The sequence below is a fragment of the Perognathus longimembris genome, chromosome 7 (genome assembly GCF_023159225.1).
Source record: "Perognathus longimembris pacificus isolate PPM17 chromosome 7, ASM2315922v1, whole genome shotgun sequence".
Taxonomy (NCBI): Eukaryota; Metazoa; Chordata; class Mammalia; order Rodentia; family Heteromyidae; genus Perognathus; species Perognathus longimembris.
Window position 1 is genome coordinate 70850473 of NC_063167.1, and position 19193 is coordinate 70869665.

The 19193-nt window shown below is 54.2% G+C and overlaps 1 protein-coding gene across 1 annotated transcript; it reads left to right on the top strand.

Annotated features, from left to right (window-relative positions):
- Window positions 1–9404: 9404 nt before the first annotated feature.
- Window positions 9405–18944, top strand: Cd2 (CD2 molecule). The gene is made up of 5 exons (XM_048349971.1): window positions 9405–9556; window positions 9630–9944; window positions 13070–13306; window positions 16923–17045; window positions 18593–18944. The coding sequence occupies exons 1-5, from the start codon at window positions 9496–9498 to the stop codon at window positions 18901–18903; spliced, it is 1047 nt and encodes a 348-aa protein (XP_048205928.1). The 5' UTR covers window positions 9405–9495; the 3' UTR covers window positions 18904–18944.
- The last annotated feature ends 249 nt before the right edge of the window (window positions 18945–19193 follow it).

Consider the following 19193-nt stretch of genomic DNA (forward strand, 5'->3'; position numbering starts at 1 on the left):
AAGCCCTGGGTTCAATTCCTCAGCACCACATATGTAGAAAAAGTCAGAAGTGGCTCTGTGGTTAAAGTGGTAGAGTGCTGGCCTTGAGCAAAAAGAAGCCAGGGGCAGTGCTCAGGCTCTGAGTTCAAGCCCCAGGGCTGGCAAAACAAACAAACAAAAACCCTAACGAGGGTAGGGGGGCCCACAGGGTCCCCTCAGGCTCCCCCGACTGGACCGAGGTGAGTGAGGCACCCCAGGCCTCCTCCAGGGCCTCTCTGGAGCTGTCCATGTGGGTGGGCAGTAGCATCTCTGCCTGGATAGGTGACCCACCCCATGTGTCCCTTCTGAGTGGCCTCCCCATGCCCCAGTGCTTCTCCACAGGCATGGCTGCCTTTCACCTACCTCCCCGCCTCTGCCCAGCCCCTCCCCGTCTCCTGGCCCTCCCTGCCCTGGCCAGCTGAGTCCATGTAGAAAGGGACGGGGCTCAGGACCTTGATGCATGCAGCCACTGCCCCTCGGCCTTTGGGTATGGCTGTCCTGCTGTTTGAAAAGTGCTCCTTGGCGGGGGAGGGGGGGGCGGTGGCTCACACCTGTTCCCCTAGCTACTCAGGAGGCTGAGATCTGAGGATTGTGGTTCAAAGCCAGTTCAGTCAGGAAAGGCCTTGAGGCTCTTATCTCCAATTAACCAGAAAAAAAAAAAAAGGAAGTGGAGCCGTCTCAATTGGTAGAACATTAGCTTTGAGCAAATAAGCTCAGGGATAGTGCCTGAATTCAAGTCCTAATACCAGCACCAAAAAGGAAAAAAGTGTGAGCTCTCACCTGGTCACCGGCTGCAGGTAAAGGTTTGTGACGTTTCTCTCTAAAAGCAGGGACTCTTCACTTCCAGTCCTTGGCTTTGATTGCAGAGTGAAGTTTCCGGACAAGTAGGATAACTTGGCAGAGCCTTATTAAGAGAGTTAGTAGGCAGACAAGCAGAAAGTCAGGGCACACTCTCACAGTGTGGGTGCTCTCCTAGGGAGAGAGACAGAGGCACACAGCCTTGTGGCTGCCAGAGGTGTTTACACCGTAAAGGCAGGGGGTCTGACTTTAGAGTCATACAAAGATAGGTGTTCTGTCTTTGCTCTAATCACTGCTGGTGTTACACTTTCTGAGTTCATTTGCAGCATTTCTTCCAGGTAAGAATACATTCTGCCAAAAACCAGATGCTTATCCTTGAGATAAGGAAGGCGTTTTGCGGTCTCTCCTCGAAGCAAAGATAGTGCTTCTGTTTCTAACTACCTTGTTTCTGAGATGCCTTCATCATGCCTCATTTTCCCTAATTTACCCTGCCTCATTTCCCCCTAAAATATCTTTGGTCCTTTAATCTTAAGGGAAGTAGATGAATGAATATCTCCTGTACTTGCCATAAACTGACCTCACCTCCTCCTGCCAAACTCGAGGCAAACACAAAGGACCTTCAGAAGTCCTGATGGCCGGCGAGGGCGAGGCCTCCTCCCAGCCCTGCATCCCCCGCTACTGCAGGCACCACACAGATTGCCAAGTGTGTGTGTGCGCTGGGTGTGCATCTGCGAGTGTGTGTGCACGTGTGTGAGGCGAATGTGATAGCCACTGCACCACGGAAGCCACGGCAGTGTGAGTCCTCACGTGAGGTGCACTCAAGTCTGACAGCTTGGTCCCCCCCAGGCCCTGTCCTGAGGTCTCCCCGTTACTTCACCATTGAAGTTGCAAGCTACAGAACCTGGCTGGTGTGTGGGGCAGGGTGGAGGACGGGAGGCAGGGCTCAGATGGTAGAGCACCAGCCTTTGAGCAAAAGTGTCACACCCTGAGCCCAAGTCTTGGTCCCAAAAGCCAGAAAAAAAAATCAGACCACTTTGGTCTCTTCTCTGAAGCAAAACACCCATGTACACTTGGTAACACTGCCTTGCCTTCTGCCTCTCAAAAATGTGACCAAACCATGTGTGCACTTTGGTAGTGAACTTCAGAGCTCAGTCCAGAACCCTGGAGGAGGGGAGGGGAGCGAGGAAGGGGGGCTGGGAAGGGTGGGCCTTTCTCAGGGACTCACCCCTCCATCCTTTCCCCCTCCATCCTTGTTCTGTCCCCAGGCTCTGCCAGCCCCCGCAAGGCAGCCAGCTATCCCGCACGCTCAGCAATCAGGACTGATGGGGCTGTGGTTTCCTGTGTGTTTTTGTCTGGGGGACATGGCAGTGAGGTTGGAGAATGTGGCAGAGCCCTCCTCAGCCCTCCCTGCAGCCCCAGGCTGTCCATACCTTACTAATCACCTGCTTTTCCTTCCTTTGTTTTTCTCATTGGCTGGCAAAGAAGGGACTGGTGTTTTGGTGCTTGCAGTCATTGTTAATTTCATGGTCCTCTGCATCAATCGTCTTATTTCCTCTCCATATCTCCTTTCCACCTGATATTTGCAAAGCAGTCTTATTCTTCTTGGTTGTGTTGCCAGTGCAATCTAATTCTGGTTGCTCACCAATCTCATCTTTTCCCAAGACACATTTTCCTTCTCATCCCCACTCTCAGTGGACGGGACTGTGTTTCCCTGTCTCTCCAGGTCCCTGGGACGTGTCACTGGTGCTTTCCCTTCTCCTTCAGTGGGCCTGGGCTGGGCTTCCCTAGGCCTGGAAATCACCCAGCTTCACCCGACTCGGCTCTCTAGGCAAACCAGGAGCACAGAGCCCCCAAGGGGCAGAGAATGCCCTTTCATGCTCGTCCAGAAGGAAGGAGAGCAGCTGTGCCCATATATGCATCCCATTAGCTAGCCGAGCTAGACTGCTGAGTGCCGCAGTGACAGAGGTGCTCCCTGCAGGGCTGGGCCCATTGAGGTGCTTGCAGCCCAAGATGCTGCCTGTGTCTGCACAGCCACATCCCTAGCCTCGAGTGAAAACACCAAGGGATGGGGCCCAGGCCATGAGTTCAGGCCCCAGGACTCTCAGACACACAGAGGACACCCTGCATGCCGGCGTTGGGGGTCACTGGCCTGGCAGTTCTTCTACCAGCTAACTGCGGGATTTGCTATCCTTCCCCTTGTAGGTTTTCCATGAGGACCCCTGACATTTCTACCTAGAACCGCACTCACTTGTCCTTCTGAGCCCCCTTGCTTTGCCTCCCCCCCCCTCTTGGTGGGTCTGGGGGCTTGAACTCAGGGCCTGGCTGTCCCTGAGCTTTTTCACTCAAAGCTAGTGCTCTACCTCTTGAACCATGGCTCCATTTCCAGTTTTCTGGTGATTAATTGCAGATACGAGTCTTGTGGATTTTCCTGCCTGGGCTGGCTTTGAACCATGATCCTCAGATCTCAGCCTCCTGAGTAGCTAGGATGACAGGCCTGAGCCACTGGCACAGGCTTTTATTTCTTGCTGCCATGGACACATGATATTCCCAAGTGGCTATTGTTATCCGAATACTTCCTTAGTTCACCTGTAAGTGGGGCTGTGGCTCAAGTGGTAGAGCACCAGCCTTGAGCAAAAAAGCTAAGAGACAGCATGCAGGCCCTGAGTTCAAGCTCTAGTACCAGTACCACCATCCCCACCCCCCTGAAAAAAAAAGCAAGCAAACAAGCAAGCAGGAAAGGAACTACTAGTTCAAATATTTGTCTGGTTTTCAAAGCAAAAAAATAAACAAACCAACACTGTCATGGTGTGGCCAGTCAGAGCAGACAGAGCCCCTGCAGAACTGAGCCTAGCACTAGGAAGAGGCCACGGGGCCTCAGGGAGGGATCCCAGCTTGCCCCTCCAGCCCCCTCCCTCCTCCCACGGGGCCTCAGGGAGGGACCCCAGCCTGCCCCTCCAGCCCCCTTCCTCCTCCCACAGGTAGTGTCTGCTGCCCATGCCAGGCTCAGCGGTCTGTATTAATCAACTCTGAACCACTTTTGGAAGCCTTCTCCATGGAGAAAATAGTTTCCCATCAGGATTGCCTGCTATTTTTCTTAAAAAAAATTTTTTTTTTTTGCCTGCCTGCTATTTTTCTATCCTACGCATGCACATGTGCTCCAGGGTTTGGTGTGCACTATCAGCGCTGGCAGCAAGGGACAGCAGTTATAAAGAGAGCTAAGAGCGAGGTGTGCTGGCTCACACCTGTAACCCCAGTTACTCAAGAGGCTGAGAGCTGAGGATGGTCGTTTGAAGCCAGCCTGGGTAGTAAAATTCATGAAACTCTTTATTTCCACGTACCCAGCAAATAGTGGGAAGTGAAGCTGTGACTCAAGTGGTAGTGTGACAGCCAGATGAGAGCATGAGGCCTTGAATTCAAGCCCCAGAACCAGCACAGAGTATGTGTGGGGGAGTGGCTAGTGCCACCCCCAAGGAAGAACTGTGGAAGGAAAACCACTGTGGAAGAGAGGGGGGAGCTACCAGGGTTCATTACACAGTCAGGCAGGCTCCTGCGTGTCGGTGGCCCATGGCTGGGGAAGGAGGCCAGCGGGGCCCGCCTGAGCAGTCCGCTTCCTTCATCTCCTAGAGCAGGCTGTGCCCAGAGAACACACGTACTTACTTTCCTCCGTCCCGGGAGCCCACAGCCTCATGTGGGCAAAAGCCAGGATTTTACTGCTTGTAGAGAAGAGAAGGAATTGGGGATGTTAGGTAAGCAGAGTCCACGGCTCTCCCGGGACTGGGGGACAGGGGGGCCCCTCATGATGCATCTCAGATAAGGGGAACAGAAATGCAAATTAGGAACCCCAAGGACTGTGGGCCAGGGACAAGACGTGGGATGTGGGCCCGGGCCCTGCGGCTGCTGACTCCAAATCTACTCTTCTTGCTGGAGGGAATGGGGTGGGATCTGCCTTGTCTTCCCCCCTCCCCCCTGCAGGGCGTGGGCTTCCACAGGGAGGGGAGACAGTCACAGACAAGGCCTGATCACAGACAAGGAATTCATCTACCCTGCTTTGAAGCAAATATTAATTGAATGCGGCATTAGAACATTTTGTCAGAAAATGGCTAGAAGGAGGAAGCGATGAGCTCATGCTTAAGTGCTCTGGCAACGGTGCTGTCTTTCAGGGTTAGGAGTGGTTCTCTAAGAATTTGGGTATTTAACAGCAAAACTACCCTGAGTTTACTGTGTGTGTGCGCGTGTGTGCTGGTACTAAGGCTTGGACTCAGGGCTTAGCATTTTTGCCTAGCCTTTGCTTTTGTGCTCAAGGCTGGTTCTTTACCATTTGAACCACACTCCAATTTCCAGTTTTTTTTGGCAGTTAATTGGAGAGAAGAGTCTCACAGATGGCCAGGGCTGACTTCAAACCACAGTCCTCAGATCTCAGCCTCCTGAGTAGCTGAGATTACAGGTGTGAGCCACAGCACCTGGCTCTCTTGGCTTGTGTTTCATTTGGATCCAATTCCAACACACACGGTTGAATGAGCAACCGCACATCCTGGCTTTTCAGCGGGGCAGGCACAGGCAGTGTTGGTGCGGACACAATGCCAGGCCTTGTTACTCCCCATCTTAGCAAATCCCCAGCCCCTCCATGCCCTTCCCCACGGAGCCCGCAGGACCTGCTTCAGGCCCATCACCCCCTGCTGGCCTAGTTGTACACAGGGCATCTTCCCTCCCTAGACCCAGGTGGGGTGGGAGGGAGACCCTCCCTCCAGGAAAGCTGTGCATCACCCACACGAGTACTCAAGCCCACCCTGGGTCCCCTTCGGGAGTGTGGGGTGGGGACATGGGTGGGGGGGGGTGGCTACAGGACAGGGGAGGCACCCTGCCTCCAGCTGGGACCCCCTGCAAGGTGCCCCTGGCCTTTGGCTTTACACTCTGCCTCTACTCAGGCCCCAGAAGAGAGATAGAGTGACAGTGTGCACGTAGCTCTTCCAAGGCCACTCAGGGCTCTGCTTGAGGCCAAAGGCAACTGAGCGATCAGAGGGCCATGCTGGAGCAGTGAGCAAAGGCCCTGAGGCCCACACTGGGGATTTCAGCACTTGCCACACTCCGCCCTCCAGGGGAGCCTGGGCTCAGATGGCTCAGATTGATTATCAAATGTGGACTGGAAGCTCCTGAGGCCGCATCACCAGAGGCTGCGTGTCCTCTCTGAGTCTCTCACAGCCCTGGTCTAGATGTTCCTTCTGAAGCCCAAGTGGAGCAGCTCCAGCCCTCAGGGAGGTCAGGGGGTGGGGGTGGGGGCCTCGGGGTGCAGGCTGTGGAGCCTGTGTGACGCCCTCAGCTTCAGCCCCAGCTCACCTAGCGCTGCCACTCATGCCCCGCCCCACACCCATCAGCAGCCTCCACGCAGAACTCCGCTCACAACACAGTGTGGCCGCTGTTTCCTGCTTTGTTGTGCAACCATGGTGAGCAGAGCCACGTGGGCCTGTGTGTACCCCAGGGGCTCCCCCCACCCAGGCAGCTCCGTGGGCTCAGACTTCTCAAGAAAGGGCCTCATTCCCCTCACCACAAAAGCCTGGGAGGGAAGCGCCTGGCTGCAGCCCCACTGAGTCACCAGCTCTGAACAAGGCCTCTGGGACCTCTTCTGCCAGCTGCCCGCCTCTCTGCTACCTTCTGGTCCCCCAGGTACACTCCTCCGACCCCCCTTCTCCTTCCTCCCTCCCGTCCACTCTCTTCCTCAGCAACATTGGTCTCCCTCCCTCCCTCCCTCCTTCCCTCCCTCCCTCCCTCCTTCCCTCCCTCCCTCCCTCCCTCCCTCCCTCCCTCCATCATAACGCAAAAGCAGATGTGCATGGCTTCCCACAAGCTGCCTTTGGGAAGAGGTGTATATTCCATTCTGCCACAGTGACCTGTCTCCACTTGCCTTCCTCTTCTGCAGACAAGAGCTGGTATTCCTGTTCCCTGACGCCTCTCTTCTTCTGGTCATCCCCCTGCACTGTGTCCTCCCCTGACCTCTTCCCTCCTGGTGTACTTACATTCCACCACCTTCCACCTTCCTTCCTTCCTTCCTTCTTTCCTTCCTTCCTTCCTTCCTTCCTTCCTTCCTTCCTTCCTTCCTTCCTTCCTTTTGGTGCTGGTACTGGGACTTGAACTTAGGGCCTTGTGCTCTTACATAAGCTTTTTTTGTTTGTTTTGTTTTTGGTCAGTCATGGGGCTTGAACTTGGCCCGGGCGCTGTCCCTGAGCTCTTCAGTTGGAGACTAGTGCGCTACCACTTGAGCCACTTCCAGTTTTCTGGTGGTTTATTAGAGATAACAGGCTCATGGACTTTTCTGCTCGGGCTGACTTTGAACCTCGCTCCTCAGATCTCAGCCTCTTGGTTAGCTAGGATTACAGGCATGAGCCAATGGCACCCAGCTTACATAGCTTTTTCAAGCAAGGCTGGTGCTCTAGCTCTTGAGCCACAGCTCCACTTTCACCTTTTTGCAGATAAATTGAAGATACGAATCTCATGGACTTTTCTACCCTGGGCTGGCTTTGAACTGTGATCCTTAGACCTCAGCCTCATGAATAGAGTAGCTAGGACTACAGGCATGAGCCACCATGCCAAGACCAGACAGGCATGCCTCCCCTAAGACTCATTCCAGACGGCCCTCACAGACACCTATTCCAGGGCAGGGGTCATGGCGCCTTCCTCACTGTCCCCAGGCAGCCACAGGTGTGGCTGAGGCCTGTGGGGGCTGCCATGCAGGGGGGAGGGGCAGGCAGGGAGAAGAGGGCTGGTCAACAGGGCCCATGTTCAGGTGGGCATTTGAGAACTTCTACAGGAGCAGCACAAGGAGCCGACACACCTGTGGGTAGTGGGCAGAGCAGGCTTCCCTTCCTGAAGGTCTCTGCAGGCTGTCCAACCCTGCCTAGAGGAATGGTCACTTTAGATGCAAACGTTTTCCTTTGGTTTGTTTTCTATCTCTGCAAAAATGTGTATGGAGAAGGACATTGTATGGATAAAAGAGTACACATATGTGTGTATGTATATATGTATGTATGTGTGTATGTATGGATGTGTGGGTGGATGAATAGATAGGTGGATGGGTGGATAACGGATGGATGGGTGGGTGGGCGTGTATTTTGAGACACTCTCTCACATGTAGCCCAGACTGGCCTCAAATTTCCAATCCACCCGCCTTTGCCTACTGAGTGCTGGGATTACAGGAGTGAACCATCATACCCAGAAACAATGTCATTTTGTCAGGGGAAAGAGTTATAAATGGAAAAAATACTTTGTAAATGCAAGTAAGTAAACATTGGGTAAACATCTCCTGATGGTGAAATTAGCAAAGGTGCAATTCACGCTGTGGCCAGAGGGTGGCAGCAGCAGGCAGGGGGTTTGCATCCAGCAGCCCTTCGAAGCCCTGGAAGGGATGGTGGATGGGTGGGTGGGTTGCCGGAATGGAGCCCAAGTTTCTGCCCAGGCAGCAGACACCACTGCCTTCTCCTGCCCCCTGGGTCCCCGCTTCTTACAGCACAAACCCTGAGACTGCTAGCTTGACAGCTGAGCAATCCTGAGAGGTGACAGTAAGGAGGGTTACAAAATAAAATTTTAAATTTTAAAAAATTTAAGAGAAAGAATACGTACCTGGGAAACCTCTGCTTCTTCTCTGGGGCAGCTCTGATGGTCAGGAGGCCGAGGTGAACATCAGGTTTGTGTAAACAATGCTGTGTACGCAGTGGAGGTGGCAATGAAGATGGGGTTGCGTGGCCCAGCGAGGTAGGGTTGAGAAGTGGCTTGGGGGCAGAGACAGTCAAGGTGCAGAAGGCACAGGTGAATGTGGTCTGGTCACGGAGGGCCCTGGAGTGTGGTACACCACCCAGAGAGGGACAGCTACACCCCAGGGCCCCCCTCCTACCCAGTCAGATTCTCCAAAACCCCAGAACTCAGGAAATTCACTGGGTGTGAACTACAGAGATCAGGACTTGGAGCCAGCCAGTCCATTTCTTAGGAATTCCATGTGTATACGCATCCTGATGTAGATCACAAGGTAGATAATTAGTTCATTTTTTTTTGTGTGTGCCAATACTGGGGCTTGAACTCAGGGTCTAGGTACCGGCCCTTCATCTTTTCACTCAGAGCCGGCACTGTACCACGTGAGCCACAGCTCTGCTTCTAGTTTTTGTGGTAGTTCACTGGAGAGAAGAGTATCCTGGATGCTTCTTCCCCAGCTTGCTTTACATCATGGAGATGCTCAGATCTCCAGAGGCTGGGATTGCAGACGTGTGCATGGGTGCCCAGCAGAATAATCACACTCTGCTTTTCACCTGAGACCATGTACCTTAGAAGCAACAAAACTGGATGACAAAAGATGGGCTAAGTAGTTGACTGAGACAAAGGGTGGACTGAATCACTCAGTTTTAGTAGCTGTTCTGAGGTTTCGAGAAGGGAGGGGGTTGACGTCAGCAGCCCACCCCGTTTCTTTCTCTTTACAGGGTGAGGAAACCACGCTCCCCCAGTGTTTTTCATGAGGGCTGCAGTGTGAGAAGCCCGCACGGCTGGGGCGCACACCTACTCCTCCGGGGTGGCGTGGGCCTGCCCCGTGCGCACCCACGCGTGGATCCTGGGCCTTGGCACAGGAGCGCCCTGGGCCCCAGGGACACTTGGTCCACAGGAGGAGCCAGGAGGTCTCCCACGAGGGAAGGAGGCCCCAGGATGAGCTTCCCCCGTGGGCTTCTGGCCGGCCTCCTGCTGGCTTTCCACTTCTCTGTGGGAGGTAAGTGGCTGTGCCAGAGTTCCCCGGGTCCTGGGGCGCCTCGCCCCCTGCGTGACGGCTCCGTGTCCTCCAGGCGCAGCCGCCCCGGACACGCGAGTGATCAGTGCCGCCGTGGGCAAGGACGTGGTCCTGGACCTCCCGGACTTCCAGGGGAGCGTGGACGACGTGGACGATATCCGGTGGGAGAAGGAGGGCGCCCTGGCTGCGCAGCGCCTTGGGGAGCACATGGTGGCGGTGGCCCGGGGGCGGCCGGCCCACAAGGTCCTGAGCGATGGGCGCCTGCGGATCAGCCAGCTGGGCCCCAACGACAGCGCCGACTACCGCGTCCTCCTGTACAACCGCAGTGGGACCCAGGTGTTCTGCGGGGCCGTGCGCCTCCGCATCCTGGGTGAGTCCCAGTCCGTGCGCTCTCCCCGGCTCAGGGCTGGTGCTCCACCGCAAGAGCCAAAGCTCTGCTTGGGGCGCTTTTCTTCCAGGTTAGAGATAAGAATCTCCTGGATTTGTATCTGCCCCTGCTGGCTTCGAACTGTGTGACCCTTGGATCTCAGCCTTTGGAGCAGGTGGGGTTATGGGCATGAGCCACCTACCACGCCAGAGTGCATTCTAGTAGGTTCTAAAGCTCTGCCACCTTGGGGGCATTGAATGAGGTTGGAAGTGTTCAGAGGAGGGGTGCAGGGGAAGGTAGGCAAGGTGGCGGGGTGACAGTGAGGAGGAAGAGGAGGGGGAAGGAGAACGGAAATGCCTGTGAGGTCCTAAGTCCAGATGGGGCCGGAAGTGAGAGGAGGCAGCTGGGAGGCCAGGGGGTAGGGGGCAGCTCACAGCCCAGCACCTGTGCTTCCACAGTGAGCCCTCCTCCCCTCCTGCCTGCCCTCAGCTCCTGGATCCCCGAAAAAACGACCCTTCCCATCCCCTAGACCTGCAACTCTGACCTGAGAGAACCTTCCAGAAAAGGCCATGGCTTGTGCAATCCTGCAAGGGGCAGCCATGTTGCTCCCAGGTGGCTTGGAGGCCCCAAAGGAGTGCCTTCACTTTCACATTGCGTTAAACTCGGGGCTGTAGTAAGGGCCATCAGCACCGGCCTTTCACTTGTTTACATGCTTCTTGTGCTGATACTAGGGCCTGGGAGTTGTCCTTCTGTGTGCTCCTCCTGGCTTCTTCTTTTCTCAGATTTGTATGTTTTTAATGTATTAGTGTATATTAGTTGTACAGAGGGGTTTTGCCGTGTTATTTCATACATGAGTATATTGTATTTTGATCAGACCCAGTGTGCTTTAATATCACTCCCCCATCATCCTCTTTCTCTCTCCCCTTCTTATCCTCTCAACAATACTACAATTGCAATCCTATCATCCACATCTCTCGGTCTCTCTGTCTCTCTGTGTGTCTTGAGTCTACACATGAAAGGAAGGCTTCTGCTTCTGCCCTGCTGATTCTGGCTCATTTCCCTAACACAAGACTCGACTCCACAGTGCTCTCCATGTCATCTCCAGACCCAGATATTTTCCTGTAAATGATATGATTTCATTCTTCTTTATGACTGTATAACATTCTATTGTATATAAATAATACATTTTTTTATCCATTCATCAGTCCTTTTGGGTTTGTTTGTTTGTGTTTTGTCAGTTGTGGGGTTTGAACTCAGGGCCTGGGCGCTGTCTCTGAGTGCTTTTGCTCAAGGCTAGTGCTCTACCACTTTGTGCCACAGTACCACTTCCAGTTTTTGAGTGGTTAATTGGAGATGAGAGTCTTATGGGGACATTTCTGTGCAGGCTGGCTTTGAACCCGGATCCTCAGATCTTAGCCTTCTGAGAAGATTAATTACAGGAGTGAGCCACTGGCGCCCTGCCCTTTTGGGTTTTGGATGGTTAGCTGGAGGCAAGAGTCTCTTGGATTTGTCTTCCTGGGCTGACTTTGCTTCAGATCTCAGCTTCTGGAGTAGCCAGGACTACAGGTGTGAGCACCCGTGTCCATTGACACAGTTGGTCACATTGAGCCCATCGCTGTCATGGGGCCCAGGTGAACTTCCTGCCTGCACCGAGTCTGATTTTCCCAGTGCAGGTGAAATATCCCTTATCTAAAAGGCTGGGACGCAGCAGTGTGGATGTGTTTTGGGCTTGGTTTTTAGATTTGGGGATGTTTGCGTGACAGGACCAGAGTCTTAGCACAAACTGCATTTACGTGTCATGCATCCCTCATATACCTAGGTAGAAGGTTATTCTGTGCAATATTGTTGATCATTTTGTGCATGAAACGAAGTCTCACAGTGTGGAAGTTTCTACTCCTGGTGTTGCCTCAGTATTTCAAATGGTTTGGACTTGGGAGCATTTTGGATTTTGGACTTACCTGTGAAGGGGCTGAGGCAGGCGAGGGTCTCTAGAGCCAGGATGGTGCCCTGTGAGCTCAGGGCTGACAGCACTTGCCCCCTCCCTTGTTTCTCCTTCCCCCAGCTGGAGTTGGAACTGAGGTTTGGGCTCTAAGTTGAGCCTTACTATCTACACCAGGAATGCAGCTGGGTATGGAGGCTCACGCCTGGAATCCCAGCTACTCAGGAGGCTGAGATCTGAGAAGCACAGTTCAGAGCCAGCCTGGGCGGGAAAGTCCACAAGATTCTAATAATAAATAAATAATAAATAATAAATAAATAATAAACCAGCAAACATCTAGAAGTAGAGATATGGCTCAAGTGATAGAGCACCAGCCCTGAGCAAGAAAACCCAGACCCCAAGTACAAAGTCCAGTATCAGGATAAACAAACAAATAATAAGAAAAAACTACAGCCTTCTGTTAGAATTAAATAATATCACATATGTGGAAACATTAGAAGGTATATAACAACGCATAACATTAGCTATGTCACTTTTTACAGAGAAAACTTTACCAGAAATGTTTGTTCTGAAAACACTCTGTTCAAATAAATAAAGTAAAAATGATTTTCAAAGTTGTTAGGGGATCTTTGAAATTGTTCCCTGATGTGAAACAGCACAATTCTCTAGCTTAAGTAGGAATATATATTAAAATGAAAGAAAAAAGCCAGTAGACATGAGGGAGTACTGTGGTTTGAGCAGTTGAGAGGCTAAGGCAGGAGGATTATGAGTTCAAGGCCAGCCTTGGCTACATAGTGTGACCTTAATTTAAAAAAAAAAAAGAGAGAGAGGTAGGCATGTGCTTGTGGCTCACGCCTGTAGTGCTAGCTAATCTGAAGGATCAAAGTTCAGGGCCAACCTAGGCAAACAAGGTTCTAGAGACCCCATCTCAGCAGAAGAGGCAGAATGTGGCATGCGCCTGTCACCCTATCCTCCCGGCTTTGGCAGGGGTTGTAAACAGGAGGAGAGTGGTCCAGAACAATAGCGAGACCATATCTCAACAATAAGCAGAGCAGGCAGGACTGGAGGTACGGCGCAAGTGCTAGAGCACCTGCCTGGCAAGGATCCTGCCCTGAGTTCAAACCACAGCCCTGCCAGAAAGAAACCAAGAGATTTGCCTTGCAGGACTTGGAGGTTTGCTTTCTTCTAGAGACGGTCTCCAAGCCCGTGATCTCCTGGGACTGCGGCCATGCCACGCTGACCTGCGAGATACTGAGAGGGACAGATGCCCACTTAAAGCTGTGTCAAAAGCAGAAATGCAACCAGACGGACACCCAGATGCTCATCCAGTACACCTGGACCAGCCTGGACACGCCGTTCAAGTGCACAGCACAGAATGCAGTCAGCCAGGAGGCCACGGAAGCCACCATCCACTGCCCAGGCTTAGGTGAGCCATGGTCAGTGTGTGCCACATCATGCGTCCTCTGCAGCTAGTGTCCCCGCAGGGCCAGGACGGGGCCCAGGACTGGGAGGATAGAAAGAGGAAATGTGCCTCTTCCTTCCATAGACTACACATCTGCACTGAGAAGCCCTGCCCTGGCCCAGCCCTTCCCTGGCCACCCTTGGTAGAAGTCCAGGATTCAGCCTCAGGCAGGTAGCAGAGCCTCTTATGGGGAAAAGAACTTCAGGGCTGGAGAGTGTGAAGGGGCTGCACAGGTTGTCCCAGTTGAACCCCTGACTCCCAGACAGACAAACCAACTCACCCAGGGTTCCTCCACAGTTCCTGTCCATGAATCTGACTTCTCCCCTAAAAATTTCTTGTGGAGCCCAGTCCTGGAATCCCAGCTATCTAGGAGGCCAACTGTGGGAGGATCATGGCTTGAGGTAATCCTGGGAAAAAAGTTCAAGAGATCCTGTCTCAATCTATAGTTGGGTGTGGTGACAAACACCTGTCATTCCAGTTACATGGAAGCTGAGATTGAGTGGATCAGAGTTCTAGGCCATGAGACGTAGTCTTAGTAGAGTGGTGGCATGTGCCTATAATTTCTGTTTGACAGGAAGAATAGAATAGGCCAAAGTCCAGACCTGCCCAGGCAGAGCAAGGGAAACCTTATCTCAGAACAGTCAATGCAAAAAGGACTGAAGGCAGGGAGCAGCAGTATGTACAGCACTTGCTTAGCCAGAGCAAAGCCCTGAGTTCAAACCCCAGAGCTGCTGAAAGAAAAGAAAAGAGATTCCATTTAGACAAGCCTGGGTGTCTGGTGTCAGGAACAAAGCAGCAAAGTCCTGCTTTAAGAGCCCAAGACCAGGGAGGCAGTTCCCACTCCCAGTCATGGGGGGACCAGTGCCCACTCCCAGTCACAGGGGAGCCAGTGCTCACTTCCAGTCACGGAGGGGGGGGGCAGTGCCCACTCCCAGTCACAGGGGAGGGTGGATCCAGCAGGCCTGGAGCGCATTGGGCCCTAGTGCCCAGATGTGCCACAGTTCTCCTACATCAGTCTCTGGCGTGCTGGGCTCACAGATGTAAATTTTAGGAAGCCTCATGCTGTGGTGATTGAATGCTGGCCTGGGAGCCAGAGGCTGGGACTTCCAGTTTAGGTCTTGGCCAGTGTAGTCCAATGACCTTGATGAGTTCTTGCCCCTCTTGGTGTGACTCTAATCTCCAATATGAGCTCCAGGATGAGCCGCTCCGAGGTCCACTCCAAGCTTCCTCATGTGGGTTGTTGAACTGCCTCATTTGGCGGCCAGCTTCACAGGAGCCGCGACAAAGCCAAGTTCCTTTATAGCTTAATCGCAGGAGGGCATTCCCATTCCTGCTTAACTCTGTTCATTACAAACAAGTCAGTGAGTCCAGCTCTTATCCAATCAGAAAGACTGTCAAAGGTCGTCCAATCAGAGAGACTGTATAAAAAAATCATCCAATCAGAGAGACTGTGAAGGTTGTCCAATCACAGAGACTGTTTAAAAAGTTGTCTCATCAGAGACTGTGAAGGTTGTGCAATTAGAGAGACCGGATAAGAGGTCAAGAAATACCAACTGGAGGCTGGCTGAGATCCGACCACCCAGACCCTACCAGGGTCACCAGTGCCCTCCTCCCTCGTCCCCCATGAACAAAGCCCAGTGAGTGGGCAGACCCTCTCTGACTTTACCTCTCCTTTCTCTTTTTGGGAGATCCTTGATTAAAGCTGCCAGATTTAGGTGAAATAAGGAGTCTAAGAATGTTCCAAATATTGTGTTTGTGCTAAAAATTATTCATCATTATTTGAAATTCAAATATGAACTGGCTGCCCTGTATGTTACCTGACCATCTGGTGGCTCATACCTGTAATCCTGGCCACTCAGGAGGCTGAGATATGAGGACTGAGGTTCAGATCCAACTTGGGCAGGGAAGTCCATGAGACTGTTAGCTCCAGTGAACCAGCAGAAAAATGGAAATGGTGCTGAGACTCAAGTGGCAGAGCAGTGAGTCCCAGCCCTTGAGTTCAAGTCCCAGTACTAGCACTAAGTAAGTAAATACATAAAATCACAGCGGGGTGGAGGAATCCACACCCCCCCCAGGAGGTGGGAGGAAGGGCTTTGCCCTTCATCCTGAAGTGCCAAGGCATCGCATTTGTGTTATTATTATTACTCATTCTTGCCTTTAAGTAGTTGCTCAAAGGAGTTTCCATTCGTCCTGTCAGTTTGAGTGTGATGGGTCCTGATCAGGCTCACCCCCCCATTGCCCTCCCCCTTCTCTCCCAGCCTCCCTGTCCCCTCCCATGACCGAGTCCTTCTTCATCCATGGACACCGAAGATGATGGGTGCACACACCCCTTCTTCTCTCCCTGCCCTCCTCCCTCCCTTCCTCTGCCCCCTCCCCTGGCCTCACCCCAGTCCCATAGCTCTTTTGTTTCACTCTGAGGTTGTTCAGAGGCATCTTCCCATCGGAATCCTCCATTGCACTCCAGTGGGATCCGAGGGTGGGCCCGGAGGCGGGGGAATGGAACTGGCGCTTGGGGGCCTCTAGCCAGGAAGCCCTCCTCCATGCAGGGGAGCTGGCACCCCCAAGCCAGCAGGGTCCCAGGACCCCAGATCCTTCTGGGCCTGTGTCAGTGGCTTTGGCTGATACCTGTAGGGGCAGTGCCCCTCCTCCTCCACGGAGCACAGCAAGGCTGGCAGTGGAGGCCAGCTCACTCAGAGGATTGGCCTTGGCTGGCACTTGGGGACCATACTGGGTTTGCATAGCTTAGTCTCATCCTGGAATTGTTTGACTGTGTGTGTGTGTGTGTGTGTGTGTGTGTGTGTGTGTGTGTGTGTGTGTGTGTGTGTGATGCTGGGCCAACTTGTCATCCACCCCAGCCCCACCCGCCCTCTGTCCTGGCTGTTCCTCCCACACCCCTCCTCCCACACCCCTCCTGAAAGGGAGCACTGGGAAGAGCAAGGCCTCACATCTGAAGGGTTTTGCTCAGAGATGTAGAACAACTTGCCAAATGTCACACGGCCCTGGCTTCACACAGACTCTGCAGGCCCAGGCCCCTGCAGTGGCTAGTTCAAGTTCCATCGGGCTTTCCTGGCTGGCCCCAGGGAAGCCTGGGAGGAGAGGGCTGGGCGGCACAAGTGTTTGCAGAGGAACTGCCTGGCCAGGTGCACGGGAAGCAAGAGCTGGACCACAGCAGAATGGGGCAAACAAGGGGCTGCGGGCAGGAGGAGCCTGTGGGAGGGAGGAGCCTGCAGACAAGCCCTCCCATCCCATCTGGACTTCATTGTTGCTGTTACTATGCACTTTTATAGATTTTTTAATAGCATAGTTGTTGCTTTTGTTGTTGGTACTGGGGATCAAACGCAGAACCTCACACTTGTTATGTGGGTCCCTACCAACTGACCCACATGCCCAGCGAGTCCCTTTTGTTTTAGTTTATGTTTCAGGTAGGGTCTTGTGTTTTGCTCAGGCTGGCCGCAGGCCTTGATCTTCCTAATTCTGCCTCCTGTGTAGCTGCCATGACCGGCATGTCCTCACGAAGCCTCATTTTGAAATGAGAGGCCCCAAATTAGAGGCCCTGGCCTCATATCTGTTCCTTCTGCAGACAGAGCTCTGTACATCTGCCTGGTGGTGGGTGTCTGTGCGGGAGGCCTGGTCCTGGTGGCCTGTGTGGGGCTGCTGGTCCTTCGTGTCAGGAGGAAGAGGAGGCAGAGGAGCCAGAAGAGTGGTAAGGAGCGAGGGCTTGTGGGGGGAGGGCAGGGCCCTGAGGAGCTCCCTGAGGCCGGGCTGCGGGATGGGCAGGCTGAGACCCACGGGCCTGCTGCGGGGAGGCACACAGAGTCCCGGCTGTGTGTTCAGCCCGGTGTGGGGCTGTGCTCAGGCCACCCCCGAACTCCCAAGACTGGGGGCAGCCCTGCCCGTCCTGCCTTGTGTGTGTCAGTAAGCACTTTGCAGAACCGGAGAAGAGCGCCGCGGAAGCCTGGTAGGCAGACCAGCAAACAGACACACCATGTCCCTCACTGCCCTCTGTAATGGCGTCCGAGGGTGGGGGAATCCCCCATTCCTCCAAGAGTCCACCACTCATAGACAATCTCAAGTAAAAAGATGGATTTATTGGGGAAGTTCCAGATGGACCGGTCCCAGGTTTCAGAAAAACATATAACACAAAACAGGACAGTGGCACAGAGACTTCCGGAGGATTTCCAAGCACCAACAAACCAATTCAGCTCCAATGGAGAGCTGAATTGGGACTCCATGGGGACAAGAGACAAGATTTGAACATGGGGCATGGTGTAATGGCGCCTGAACTGGCCTGTCCCTAAATAGGGTCAGGTCAGGGGGCAGGATCACAGGAAGCTCCCAGTTCAAAGCAGTTGACAGACAGGTTCAGTAACCTATAGGCCATGTGCCTGCTCCTGTCTCTTGGGGTTCAGGAGCTCCCATTACCTGGGGATGGGGCTTCCCTTCCTCTAGGAATCCAGGCACGCCCATCAAGAATTGGAGCACAGATTCAGCAGCGGGGGAGAGAGGCACTGTTTGCAAGGAGAGGGAATCTTCCAGTGCCCCATGTCCGCTGGATGGAGGCTGTCGTGTGGCACCAGGTGTGCCAGGCAGGGACGGCTTCTGTGGAGACCCGGGAGGTTGCTCATTTGCTCCAGGAGCAGCACAGCTTTCAGGAGCTGCCTTCCAGGCTGGCCTTGGGCATGGGGACCGGAGGAGGACAGGGTGCACTTGGGCCTGTGCTGGCCGCATCCTCCCCCCATCCTATGTGCATTCTAAACAGTGCAAGGATTCAGCCCTGCTGCTGCCTGGGCCTGGCTTCGTGGGCTTAGGCCAGGAGAGGCAGCCAGTCCCGCAGGCGGGATGGGGAGTCTCCCTTTCTTGGGCCCAGTGGGGTTTGGCTTACGAATTTCCGAGCGGGCACAGGACAAAGGCACTCCTGCACGTGCAGGTTGCTCAACAGCAGAACAGGTCATGGGCAGCGTTGCTGCAGATCCTTGGGACGGGGGAGCGTGCAGACCCCCTTGGCAGCAGTCATGGGGAGGGGCTGGGCTCCCGGCTCTGTCTCCACTCCAGTTGAACACTCCTGAGCGTGTCCTAGGCTTTTGTGTGTGGAGCCCAATGCCCTCCACCAGGGGCCTCTTCCTTCTCTATCTTCCAGCCCTTGATGACCCTGAGGTTGGCTCTTGTGGGCCTGGCCACAGCAGGGGCCTGGCAGGGAAGAGGCGCTCGGTCATGGCACCAGGCTGAACTCCTAAGGTTCTGTTGTTGCAGATGAAGAGCTGGAGACGAAAGCTCACCGGACAATGTCCCAGCAGAGAGGCCAGGGGCCTTGCCTGCCCTCCACCTCCCCTCCACATCTAGATGCTTCTCGACCCCCTCCACCCCCTGCTCCTCGTTGCCAGGCACCTGGTTATCAGCCCCCACCTCGTGGCCACCATGCCCAGCACCAGCCACAGAAGAGGCCTTTGCCGTCAGGCACGCAGGTGCCCCAGCAGAAAGGCCCCCCTCTGCCCAGGCCTCGGGTTCAACCAGAACCTCCCCGCGGGACTGGGAAGGGCACCAGGACCGCTTCCTCCCCATGAAGGGACGGGGGCTGCGGGGTGGCTTCTCCAGTGCAGGTGCAGGCCCGTCCTGCCACCCTGCCACCAGCACTGCCGTCTGTGTGTCCTCAAGCCCTGTACCCCAGGAAGACAGAGCAATAAAGTATGACGTGGGCATGGAAGGCGAGGGGCTGAGCACGGCCACGGTCTTGGGCCTGGGTCATCCTTGGACGCCATGCAGGTGGCTCGTCCCCTTCTCAGGTCCGTGCCTCCCGCAGGCCCCCGGGGCATTGGGGAGGATGCAGCCCCCCCCCCCCCCCGCGCCCCGTCCT

Excerpts from the sequence above, each read along its gene's own strand:
- Cd2 (XM_048349971.1), top strand. The coding sequence starts at position 9,496 with ATGAGCTTCCCCCGTGGGCTTCTGGCCGGCCTCCTGCTGGCTTTCCAC. Across the intron at positions 9,945-13,069 it reads CGTGCGCCTCCGCATCCTGG|AGACGGTCTCCAAGCCCGTG; the intron begins GTGAGTCCCAGT and ends GCTTTCTTCTAG. Across the intron at positions 17,046-18,592 it reads GCAGAGGAGCCAGAAGAGTG|ATGAAGAGCTGGAGACGAAA; the intron begins GTAAGGAGCGAG and ends CTGTTGTTGCAG.